Raw genomic sequence first — 12580 nt, forward strand, 5'->3', positions numbered from 1 at the left:
CCTAAAGTAGTTCTAGAAACCTGGAACTATAGTTTGACACTAATATACCTCACTAGTAAAGTGTCTACTGTAATACAGTGAAAACTGCATTAAATCAAGCATCTGTAATCACTTCTTGTTCTCTCATCCCCACCCAATACAACTTAGCTAGTGAAAGCACCTGGCCCAAGTACCTGGTATCATTTCTTTTTTCACTCTAGTTCTGAAGTTCTTTTTAGCATGACAAATTAAAGATGAATGTGAGAAATGCATTCTACCCTTGCACTCAGCATATGGGACAACAGTACGCCCTGTCTTGTGGAAGACCCTTTTGTACAAGGAGTTTCCAAAACCATCATGGAGCAAACATCAAATAGTATGATTAGACAAATATTTAATTTTGAATCCGAGCTGCTAGTGTAGATACGTTTAAGATTTCCCAGCTCTGCTAATGTCATGTATATAAACTTGCCCAGAGCAGGCCTTGTGTGTGCTAAGACTCCTTCTTTTGGCACCATGAATGGAGCTGAGCTGGTGGTAGGAATTATGGGACACCTGGGAGGAAGGGAGAGCCCTTGTCTATACTACCGTGGCAGCATCAAAGGATAAGCTGGACAAGGTCACAGCAAGATGTAAAGATGCATATTTTTAAAGATGTGCTTAGTATTACTCCTCTGTATGAAGATCAAGATTTTTTTTTCCCCTTATTTTTAAACCTCAGAAATATAAGAATGTCAACTCTGTTCTTTTCTGGCTTTGCTGGAGGGCTTATTGAATGTCTCAGGCTCTGTCCAGTCTTGGAAGACTGGTCATATTATTTAAAAATACTTACCGAAAGTTTTAACATGGCTTTAAGTACAGCTTTACACTTAGTTCAAACAGGGAAGGTTGTGTTACCTTCTGAATATGACTTTCCCTGTTTACACTAGATGCAGAGCAGTGTTTTAAAACTGTTTAAAACATGTTGACAAATGTGATCTCTCTTCCTGTTCTAGACATGGCCTCAGTTGTCTAATCTTAACTTTAAATGAGTAGTAGTAAGTAGTATGGACAAAGAATATTAAAGCATTAAAATGAAGCTGTGAACAGTTGATCTTAAAATCTCTTCCCCTTCTCAGTTGCTCTTTCACTCTTTGACTGTGTCATAACATTAGTTCTCCAGTTATCTTCCAGGCAAGTCAGGACCTAAATTTCTATTAAAACATTTTTTTGTTTTTAAATCTTGTCTTAAAACCCTTCAGGCAATTGTATACATAATACTTGATATTTTTTTAATTGCATGACACCTTTTTAAAGGTGATTCCAACTTGTAATTGAACAGTTCTGTCCCGCTGTCTCCATACTGGCATGGTGTACTCAAAATAACAGTGTTATGGTCCTGCAAAGCCTTAATTCAGTTGTGAAATGGTAATTACTTTATATCATAAAGTCATTTGGCTAAATTTTCTGGAATTTACTATTCATTAGTGTTAATGTTGTCTGTTTTATTTTGGTCACTGCATCTTGACTCCAGACATCAAGGGTTAAAATAGCAATGTAGGTTTATTTCCTGCAGGTGTTTTCAGCAGCACTTAATTCTAATGCAATGGTTTTCTTTCTCTCTAGTACTTTTGTCCATCTGTTCTCTGTTGTGTGATCCCAATCCAGATGATCCCTTAGTGCCTGAGATTGCACGGATCTACAAAACAGATAGAGAAAAGTGAGTATGGAAGCCAAAAACCTGTTAAATGCTTGTTAATGTGAAAACAGCAGAATCTATATTCAGAACCAGAGGTAAAAAGAAAATGGGATTACTTTATAAAAAACTAATCTCTGAATTTGTTAAATTTGTCTTGATCAGTTGGGAACCTTGGTCTTCTAAAGACATTGCTTAGAAGAAGCACTGTAGATACAGTGTACACTGACACTAGTCTTCATATAGTAGTACCTAATGGCATTGCTATAGGGAAGTCTGTATTGAGGGACTTTTAAGTAAGCCATACCTCCCCCTCCTCCCACCGCCCCCAAATCCATGAACCAAGTTCTCAGCCTATAAGCAAATCTATATCTGTTTAGTTGCTTTAACTACAGGTTTGCCTTCATGATTGATACCCTGATAAACCTGAGATAATCTCCCAAATGTAATCTGTACTAAGAACCAGATTTTATACAGATTTTGCAGCATCTGTTTTGAGTTACACACTTTAAAAACCCTTCACTATCTGTGCTTCAATCTATATAGTCAGCAGAAGGAGAACAAGTTACTCTATTACAGGGAGTGCTAATGTTCTAAATGGTGGGGCATGAACATGGAGGTAACCAGTACCTCTGATTCAGCTTCATTGACCTCATACTTAGGGTGCAAGGGAAGGATAAGAGTGGTAGAGATGTGGGGAAGACTTATTAGCTTTTAGGGAGCATATTGCAAAAATCAGAAAAACTTTTGAATTAATGTCACTCAAACTGCTTCAGTTTAAAAGGGAACTTCTTGTCTGAGCAATTGCTTGATGATGATGATTGTAAACTAATTCCCCACCTTGAGCTGTTCCCACTCCAGAACTGATCAGCAGTTCCCTTACACGACCATCTAATGAAGTCAAGACAGCACTTCAGCAACCTGTGAGTAGGGAGGGAGGTGAAATTAAGCAAGTTTCTGGATAATATTGTTTGGTAATTCAGGAGCAGATACTGGGGAAAGTCAGTGCATCTTGTCTGCCATCAGAGCTGCATGATTAGTATTCAGCAGTTCGCACGAGGTACAACTGTAAAATTGTCAAATCCACAGAGTTTATATATTCAGTTCTCATATATTCTGGAAACAAGTATGCAAATATATTAGTCTTGTGCTATCAGCACATTTGAACTTGGCTTTTGAAGAGTTTAAACAATGTTGAAGTTAATGGGTTGTCTAAGTAAAACCTGTTATGTTGCAAAGAACCATTCTTAGTTTAAGTTGACTAGATAGCTTTATTGGACAAAGATCCAGTTGGAATTCTGTATTATAAGGTGGCCAAGTATCCTGTAGCTAGTAGAATGTACTCTCCAAAGTGAAGTGTTTGCAAAAGAAATTATCTCCCTTTTTTGTGACAGGTGGAAGGGAGATGTTCCAAATATAAGTAATGCATCAAACATTATGGTGATATTGCAGTTTTTACTTGAGACTCTAGCCAAAATGTCCTGTGTGCACAATTTCTGACCCCAATGGGTGCACTGGGTGCAAAAAGACTAGCTTGGGTCTGTAAGGAGCAGGTTGCTCCTTAGAAGTTAAAAAGTTGTCATGGCCCAGATTTCATCCCTCTTTTTTGCTTTGTCAAAATAGTCAACCATAATAGCTGGTTACAAATGCTGTAACACTATTCTAAATCTGGCAATATCTTGCAGCTCAGCATCTATGAGAAACTGTTATTACTTCTTCCTTACAACTGATGATGATTGAAGAGAAAGCAGAAGCAAAACCTTGCCAAATAGTTATTGCATCATACAGAGCTTTCAGTCTATTATGAAGATAAAATTTACAACAGTAACACAGTTGCCTAAAGATAGTGGTTAGAAAACATGTAAATTTAAGTCATGTCAAAACACTAATTCTTTTATGTAATTCTGCCCCAAAGATTTCGTTTTGCTGCTGCTTGCTGAAATAATTATAAACACAGCAAAGATTACTCTCCCTGCCCTGATAAAGGGTTAAGTTGTCACTTATTTGCATGAAACTTTATTTTGCTCTTCAAATTACCTGACTGAAAGTTCTGATGTTGCTGAAGAGAATTTAGCTCAAAGGCATGTGTAGAACATTCCACTGGAGTTAAAAATCTCTTGAATTTGAGTGGATGATGCATGTTAAACAAATCCTCTTTTTATATATACAGGTACAACAGAATAGCTCGGGAATGGACTCAGAAGTATGCGATGTAATTAAAGAAATTATTGGATAACCTCTACAAATAAAGATAGGGGAACTCTGAAAGAGAAAGTCCTTTTGATTTCCATTTGACTGCTTTCTATGAGCCCACGCCTCATCTTCCCCTGTGCACATGTTTACCTGATACAGCAGTGCTGCGTGTTGTACATACTTGGAACAACAACATAGAAATACTGTATTCCCCGTACCAACATTGACTCCTAGCAAAGAAGTGTGTGTGAAAAGCCAGTTCTTCAGTCATAACTTAGTTGTGAGCCTAAAAGCATTCCTTATTGATTTAAATTGAGTAATAAAATGAGGGGGGAGGGGTGGTGGGTTTCATCGTTTTCTGGAGACAGTTCACTGACTTGTGGGAGGATTTTTTAAAAATGGAATCCTTTTAAACTCATAACAGTTATGGAAAGCCAAGGTGAAGAACTCAAAGCTGTTTCTGTATTCATTTTATTCTGAAGGATCTACATCTTAGGTAAAAGTTACAACCAACAAGATTAACCCGTACCCACATCCTGTGTTTAAGATCTAAGTTCAAATGGTCAACATTTAAATGGATTGGAGCTATTAGTGCATCAAGTGACGTTGATTTATTTCAACTTTTCTATCCCTTCCCTCATATCTTTTTGGTTTGTATGTGGTTTCTCAGTTAATACATAGCTAATAGCTCTTATTTTTCTTAAGTTTTTTTAAACTGCTTAGGTCTTTCTGGATGTAAGGGTAAAAATTCATTTGACAGAAAACTCTTGTATATTTAAAGACCCAACTGCTCCCCTGGGGCTTGTACGTTCAAGAATGATTAATCTGTGTAATAAACTGATTACTACAGTCATTACATATAACTTTGTGTGAATAGGCTTTTAATTTTAAAACCAGTTTATTACAGGCTAAAATTAATGGTGGCTTGTCCTTAAATATCTGCATTCACAAACAGTTGCATTTCAGAATCATGAAGCAATTCAGTTTGCATCAGAAAAGGCTATGTGCCTGGACAAGACAAACGTAAGGTTAAAGCACTTACATGAACTCAAGATATGTAGTGTGCCAGCTACTTGACTGTTAAACCAAAAAAGCAGTTTACTTAATGAGGATCTGAGCAACAAAATTTTACAAAGCCTAATGGTATTATTCCCACTTGCATGGGACTTAACACAATGCATATGTAGGTAAGTGAAACCTTATGTAACTAAAAGTAATGGATGTAAAAGGGTAAAAATTATCCCACACATCAGCACAAACGTTCATAAAATGTAGGTTTTATATGCTTACTTTGCACTAAGCATTTGCAAATGTTCATATGGTTTTAAATTGTACTTGTATGTCTTTTATTTGAACAAAGTCTTCACTTGAATTCAGTGAAAATGTAGTTTGAAATTTTACTTTGTAAACAAGTGTATTTACCAGCAACATTCATGTGAAGTAGGTGAGTCTGCAATTTTATCTCCTTTAGTATAATTGTAAACCAAGCCATCAAAATGAAGGAGAGGCTGTAGCCTCCAACTCTCCAGCCACAGGGTCTGTCCCATCCATTTTCAAATGCATCTTTACACTCTTGCACAAATGAGGAATAAATGTCCACTGCTTTTGGTCTAAATTTGTTCCAGTTGTCTCATCTCTCAATGTCCTTGGTTATGCATCTCTGCATGTAAATGTTAGCAGCCTTGAGTTTTCTGTGCAGCGGGCTATAGGAAGAACTTGCATATACAAATGAGTCTTGATAGCAGACACATGGTAACTGCTATGGTTTACACTTGGGGGTCTTTATACTTATTGCATGAGGGAAAAGCAAAGTTTTCTGATTAAAATGGCTCTGAAACGGAGCAGAGCTTCACTTACAAAGAACTGTAGAATGTATGGCCATATATTGAACAGGTGATGCGCTAAGAATATAGAACGCTGCTTGGAAGAAGTACAATCATGTAAAGTAACTTGTACTGAAAGGACAAATGAACTTGGGAAAGGCTTGCATTATTGAAGCATTCTCTAAGAGCATGACTGTATTTGCCTATGTTCATATAATATTATAGCCATAGAGAAATGAGCCGTAATGGGGGCCTACAGACTGGTTTGATTCACCTACCATGCATACTGTTACCAGTAATAAGATACAGCGCATAGAACAGGAATTTAATAACTTGTACCTAAATTTGCAGCTGTAGTTTAGTAGGAACTTCCGTGCAGTCTAGTTAAACTTCTAACAGTTATGATCAGGCCTTATATTTAATAGTAATTAAAAAAAGCTCCAGTGTTAAATGCGCTGGTACCCTACTGTGGCACTTGGGGAAAGAACAAGGTACTGTGAAGTCATCAGTGCAACTTCCTATGCCATGTTTGATCTTCCTTGCCACCTTCAGTGATAAGCATAATTAAACTATTACTTGCCTTTAACTGCACATCTGTTTTGAATATTGTGTAAAAAGTCTCCATAGTCTGCTGTAAGTGCCAGAGAGTGGAATATATGATCTAAATCCGTTTTGTATGAGGTCATGAAGTAAATTACCGTACTCATAAGGCCCAAAGTGTGTGTGGTGGGGGAGAGATTGAGAGGCAAGGGTAGAGAGGAGTGTTATAAGAAGAGATGAAGAAACAAAAGGAGCCTGTTTCAAAGCTGTGGATGAGGCTCTTGCATGGTCAGTTGTGATAGAAAGGGTGTCAGAAGTCTGTTCTAGGTAAGAATAGATAAGATCTAAGCTAAAAGCTAATGCAAAATGACCGGGGTGTTCCATCTTCTGCATAATTCCAGCTTACACATTGCTGTCATCACTTGTAGTAAAGTGACTTCTACCCTCTGTAGGTGAAGTGAAGACTTTAAATTTATTGGGACCGGAGTTCATGCAACCGCGGTGTGAATAGCACCTTGTGTAGATGTGTGCATACTAGTTGTATTCTAGCTAACTCATTAAAAATAGCAGTGAGTATGCTATGGCACAGGGCTTAGCAGTTACATATGTACTTGTGCAGGCAGGCAAGCTTGTGCAGCCTGTGCTAAAGCCCATTCCATGACGTACACTTAAATTAGCTTGCTGCAGATTGGAATACAGATAACAAAGAATGTCTGTCTACATGGCCTTGCATTCACATCCCTGACTACAATGTAGACATATCCTGAAACATTACGTGTTGCAAGAAGCTTTAGTTTCTGGGTTCTTTGCACAGGTGCTAATGTTACCCAACCAAGCAGCTAACAGAGAGCTTGTCTTTATTTTACAGTTGTTTCAGTTAACTAGTTCACTTTAACTGTTACTACTGTGACTTACAGGGTTGTACCTTCAGCAGCACTCTGCATCTAATAGTTCCCATTTTTCTGGGTGCTAATTATGTCTACTTATTAAAAAAATAATAATAATAAATTGGCCTCATTGTGGATGTCGGAGCCTTCTTGAAAACTCTGGCTGTAAAGATATCTGATGTTAGAGCTAATCGCTTAAATGTTTTTATGAAGACTAGGATATACTGCAGTTAGACAGATGGAAGGATAAATGGTTTCAGATTGTGAACTGTCACTAAAATGTCATCCAGCTATCTTAATTCCAGCAGCCTCATGAAATTATCTGCCAATGCTCTACCTGTAGTTTTAACAATGTTATGTTCTATAATTGTAGCTCCTGAGAATTCAGTCAAATTGGTACTTTATTCTGTCACTTCTGTATAAGCCTAAATCATACACTCCTGGATGTTGGACTGTGAAAACTCGCTTTACGGAAGAACTCCACTTACTTGGTCTGTTGTATTAAATGGCTATAATTGTCTAAATTTCAGTTTGGAAAACATGTCTTTAAATGAATCTTGATGTTTTTATTAGGGTTTTTAGGGGTGGGGATAGCTTAAAGCAATTCTGATTCTTAAACCTCTTCACACTGGGATTTGCTTTTAAAGGATTATATTTAATAACTAAAGCCTAGATTTTTAAAGGTATCTAGGCGCTGTTAAATTTAGTATTGCAACACCTAACTGATTTAGGAGCCTACAATCATTTAAAAAAGGGGGCTTGGGCACTTCAGTGGGATATAGTCCTAAATTCTTTTGGAAATGAGATGTAGGCATCTAAATCAGGTGTAGCTGTTGCAGTGCCTAAATAACTTACAAATTTTAGCCTAAATATCTTGAAATCTTCCTTGTTACTTAACTTGGGAGGATAGGGTTTGAATGTAACAGGATCAAATTGTCTCTAGATAGATATTGTAGGGTAGGTTCCAAACTTTAACACAGTTAATGTATCCGGTATATCCTCCAATGTGTTCCTGAATTGGGGGACACTGCTGCACTTCTTACCAAGCAGTAACTAAAGGATAATCTGCTCTAGCACTTACAACTGAAACTCTTCAGTAACTGGGCTGATATGCTAAAAGGAGCTGCATGCTTGTGTGCGTGTTTAGAGACTTTCTGTTAAAGTGTTGTCTGTGCTAGTCAAGTAATGTACGATAAAATGTCTTTGTCAGTGTCCATCTAGGTTCTTTCCTCATATCCACCACTATATTAGCCTAGGTGTTAAGCAAATGGCGGTCTCTCCCTTGCTACTTCAGCAGCCAATCACAGACACGTGTCCTGCCCTGCTTGCCTTCTCTTGATGATCTGAATCATCTTCCTGCTATTTAGAGAAGTTAAGCAGCTCCAGTGATGCCCTGCTGACCTGGCGTTTTGGTGACATGGAGAATGGATCATAGGCCTCTTTGTCCAGTTGCTATTCCCTGACACGCCCTTGTGGGAGCAGCGCTAGCTTCCTGCTCTGGCACCTGGGCATGTGGGAGGTGCAGTCAGGGCCAGCTCTAGGCACCAGCGCTCCAAGCATGGGCCTGGGGCAGGACTCCAGCTTTTCTTTTTGTGTTTGAGGCACAAGAAGCTGGGAGCTGGCCCTGAGTGGAGGTGAGCTGCTGCAGGGAGGGCTGCAGGAAGTAACCCTGGGGGGGGGGGGGGTGTGTGCAGAGGAACCCTCGCCCTCCCCCCACCTCGACCTGCTCCCCTGAGCATGCCGCCACTCTGCTTCTCCCCGGCCCTCCCAGGCTTGCCACAAAACAGCTGATTCACGTGGCAAGCCTAGGAGGGAGAAGTGGAGCAGTGGCAGTGCACTCAGGAGCAGGCAGAGTGGAGGTGAGCTGCAATGGTGGCAGGTGTGGGGAGGGCCCCAGGAAATAACCCTGGGGGGGCAGAGGAACCGCTCCCCCCCCCAACTCACCTCCACCTCCTCCCGAGTGTGCCATTGCTCCACTTCTCCCCCCTCCCTCCCAGGCTCTGGGGGAGGAGGTGGGGCTGGGGATTTGGGGAAGGGCTTGCAATAGGCAGAGTTGGGCGGGGCGAGGGGGGCATAGGAAAATTTTTTTGCTTGGGGCAGCAAAAAAACTTCGAGCTGGCCCAGGGTGCAGTGGAAAAGTCTGCATCTTTGCTCAGAGTAGTTAAGAATCTGTCAAAATGTCGCTTTGCTGTAGAGAGTTTGAAGGACATGACACAAGCTTCGCTGCTGCTGACAGTGAACGTAATTACACTGCAGCTAGCAGAGGCCTGTGGTGTAGGCCTTGAAGCCTGTGGGTGATGTCTTATCCTAGAAGGATGGAAACTTATCTTCAGTAACATCCAAGTTCCATAATTTTTAAACACTGGATAATAAGCCTGTCTTCTTTTTCTTCTCCCCGCCCCCTGCTCAGGTTTGTTACTCTGAAGCTCTCAAATTCCCTCAGCCTATAGATCCCTACCTTATACATTTCCCCTGTCTTTAATACTTTTAACCACGTTTGATCCTTCTCCCCCTCCATCCCTTCTGTGAGTTCTGAGCACTTTTCACTGTTGGGGTTGTAGATGGAAGTTTTTCCAGGTGACAACTTCTGCCAAATCTACAAGAAGGAGCAAGAAATGGTTTTTTTGAAGGATCTAAGGTTATTCTTGTCGGAGTTTTAAAGAGAACCTGCCATTTTTAGTACAATCTTGAGCATTCTGGAGGTGCAGAGGCCAAACTGGACATGAATAACAGCAGCCACAGAGGAAAATTGGGGTGAAAATCCCTATTGCCACTGCCCCTCTGAGTCAGGGAATATGTTCATAAATCTGCATGTGTGATTGTAATGTCTTGCAATGCCTCGCCATTAAATAATTACATTAAATTTACTGTGGCTTGACTGCTTCTTTTGCTTAACTTTGGTGTTTTCCTTTTTTAAACTGGTCTTTCATTTCTTCTGTCTGACTAGATTGTTCTACCTAATCCATTCACTTCTCTACATTCACTTATATCTAATCACAAGCCCTTTCCTTCCTCTCATCCATCATCGATGATGTTGCCCTCTCCATCAGTCCTAATCTTGTTCCACTTGCTCCCCTAATCTAGGCTGTCCTTCAAAGACATACAGTGCTTCCAGGGCTGAATTCAGTAGCACTAGCTAGCTGCCTCTAAATCTAGTTTCTGCCTGCTCCCTGTGCTGTGGAGAATTACTATAGGCATCCCCTCCAATTCTGTGCTCTCCTTCCCCCAGGAAGGGGGCGGAGTTGAGAGCAGCATCACCCCCTAGTACCACCCCTCACTTTCCAGAGAGCAGCAGAGCGGCCAAAGCTGATAGCTGCCTTCTCCTTTCAGCATAAGGCAAAGTTTACAGGCTCACTTACTGCAGTAAACTCGTGCCTAGGAGCACAGCTATCTGTGGCATCGCTGATGCCCCCAGCAGACCCAACCACAGTTTGATTTCTTGCCTGAAGATTCCCATTATTCCTCAAAGAAAAGTTTGCTGTCAGTTTTGTGTACTGGCCTCAGTCTGAGATTTAGCATGAGCATAATAGATAATTCCATAGCCTGATAGTTAATTTAGCATGTCTCTCCCTTGCTTAAGTTAGATGGTCTTTTTGACTGTCCATGCCCACCCTGGGGGAGATCGCTCTCGTGGAGGCAGATCTGTTTCTTTTGGGGCCAGTGGGCATTGTTAATGGGTCAAGTTTGCTTTTATAGAACTCATTTACATGGTGCACACACTCTTCACCCCTAGAATACTGGTGTCCCAAATCCCTTCATCTGTGATGGGGGAAAAAAGCTATCATTTAGTCTTCTGGAAATTAGAGCAATGAGTGAATCTCAAATTCCTGAGGATATGTTCCAGTGCTACTTAGTCCCTGAAATCTGCAGTCTCTCTCCAAACGGAATCTTTGGATGCAGACTTTGTGCCACCATCTGAAGTATCAGGCTGGGAGAGGTGATCTTTTTGTATCTACATAGAAGGATCCCTACTTTCATACCCCCATTTTGCAATATCAAACTAAGTCTTTAGTTCTCTCTGGGCCACTTGAATTTCCTGTATCATTTGTTCCCACTTGGCCTTGTGTCAGCTGCAAGAGCCTTCAGAGGGCTGGCAATAGTCACATTGCTCTTGGCAAAATGGTCTCTGCATTTCCCATTGGGTAGTTGGGCCATTAAGAGCCACACTTAGGGAACACTCTCCATATAAGTCATAAGGAGATGGGAGAAAACTTGTTCACCTTAGCCTCTAAGGATAGACTAAGAAGCAATGGGCTTAAACTGCAGCAAGGGAGATTTAGGCTGGACATTAGGAAACTGTCAGGGTGGTTAAATACTGGAATAAACTGCCTATGGAGGTTGTGGAATCTCTATCTCTGGAGATAAATTTAAGAGTAGGTTAGATAAATGTCTGTCAGGGATGATCTAGACAGTATTTGGTCCTGCCATGAGGGCAGGGGACTGGACTCGATGACTTCTCGAGGTCCCTTCCAATCCTAGAGTCTATGAATCTGTCTGAGCCATCAGCTGAAAGGCTTTCCTCTTTTGTATTGAAGGTGAAGTCTGGAGAAACAGTTTAACCCAAAAGATAGACTGAGGCTAGTTGTCCATTCCCTGCTTGGTGGAGAAGCATAATGATTTCCCTTTTAGACCTGCTGCTTTTGGGTCCATATCATGAATGGATTTAAGCATTTTATGGTGCGAGACATATTGAGGAAAATCTAATCCTTAGAGTTCAGACCAGAAAGGAACTTGGACTTCATTCATGTGGTGCTGAACCCCATGACTGTCATAAACAGATAGCTAAGGGTTAATGTTCTTTTACCTGTAAAGGGTTAACACAGGGAACCAAACACCTGACCAGAGGACCAATCAGAAAACAATACTTTTTCAAATCTGGGTGGAGGGAAGTTTTGGGTGTGAGTCCTTTGTTCTTGGTCTGTTCTTTTCTCGTCTCTGAGAGTGATCTTTCTATCTCCTGGCTTTCTAATCTTCTGTTTCCAAGTTGTGAGTACAAGGATAGTAAGACAATAGGTTTATATATTTTTTTGTATTTACATGTGTGTAGTTGCTGAAATGTGTTAAATTGTATTCTTTTTGGCTAAGGCTGTTTGTTCATTTTTTTCCTTTAAGCAATTGACCCTGTATATTGTCACCTTAATACAGAGATCATTTTATGTCCTTTTTTCTTTCTTTTTTTATATAAAGCTTTCTTTTTAAGACCTGTTGGAGTTTTTCTTTAGTGGGGACTCCAGGGAATTGAGTCTGCAGCTCACCAGGGAATTGGTGGGAGGAAGAAGTCAGGGGGAAAATCTCTGTGTTAGATTACTAAGCCTGACTTTGCATACCCTCGGGGTGAGGGGCGAGAGAGATTAGATCTCTCGGTACTTGTGTTTCCAGGACTGGAAGCAGGGAATCTCCTAGGGTCGTACAGGGAGGGGAGCCTGGGAGGAAGTAACAAGGAAACAAGGGGAGGGGTTTATTTTTCTTTGTTGTAAGACTCA

The 12580-nt window shown here is 40.5% G+C and overlaps 1 protein-coding gene across 2 annotated transcripts in view; it reads left to right on the forward strand.

The window, feature by feature from the left end:
• The window catches only part of UBE2D2 (ubiquitin conjugating enzyme E2 D2), a 57418-nt gene extending 51956 nt beyond the window's left edge, over positions 1-5462 (forward strand). For both annotated transcript variants that reach the window (XM_030574075.1, XM_030574076.1), the window contains 2 exons: positions 1585-1678; positions 3825-5462. In XM_030574075.1, the coding sequence (XP_030429935.1) occupies positions 1585-1678; positions 3825-3870 (140 nt within the window). In that variant the 3' untranslated portion in view covers positions 3871-5462. The remainder of the gene's footprint in view (positions 1-1584; positions 1679-3824) is intronic.
• Positions 5463-12580: the final 7118 nt, after the last annotated feature.

The sequence above is a fragment of the Gopherus evgoodei genome, chromosome 8 (assembly GCF_007399415.2).
Source record: "Gopherus evgoodei ecotype Sinaloan lineage chromosome 8, rGopEvg1_v1.p, whole genome shotgun sequence".
Taxonomy (NCBI): Eukaryota; Metazoa; Chordata; order Testudines; family Testudinidae; genus Gopherus; species Gopherus evgoodei.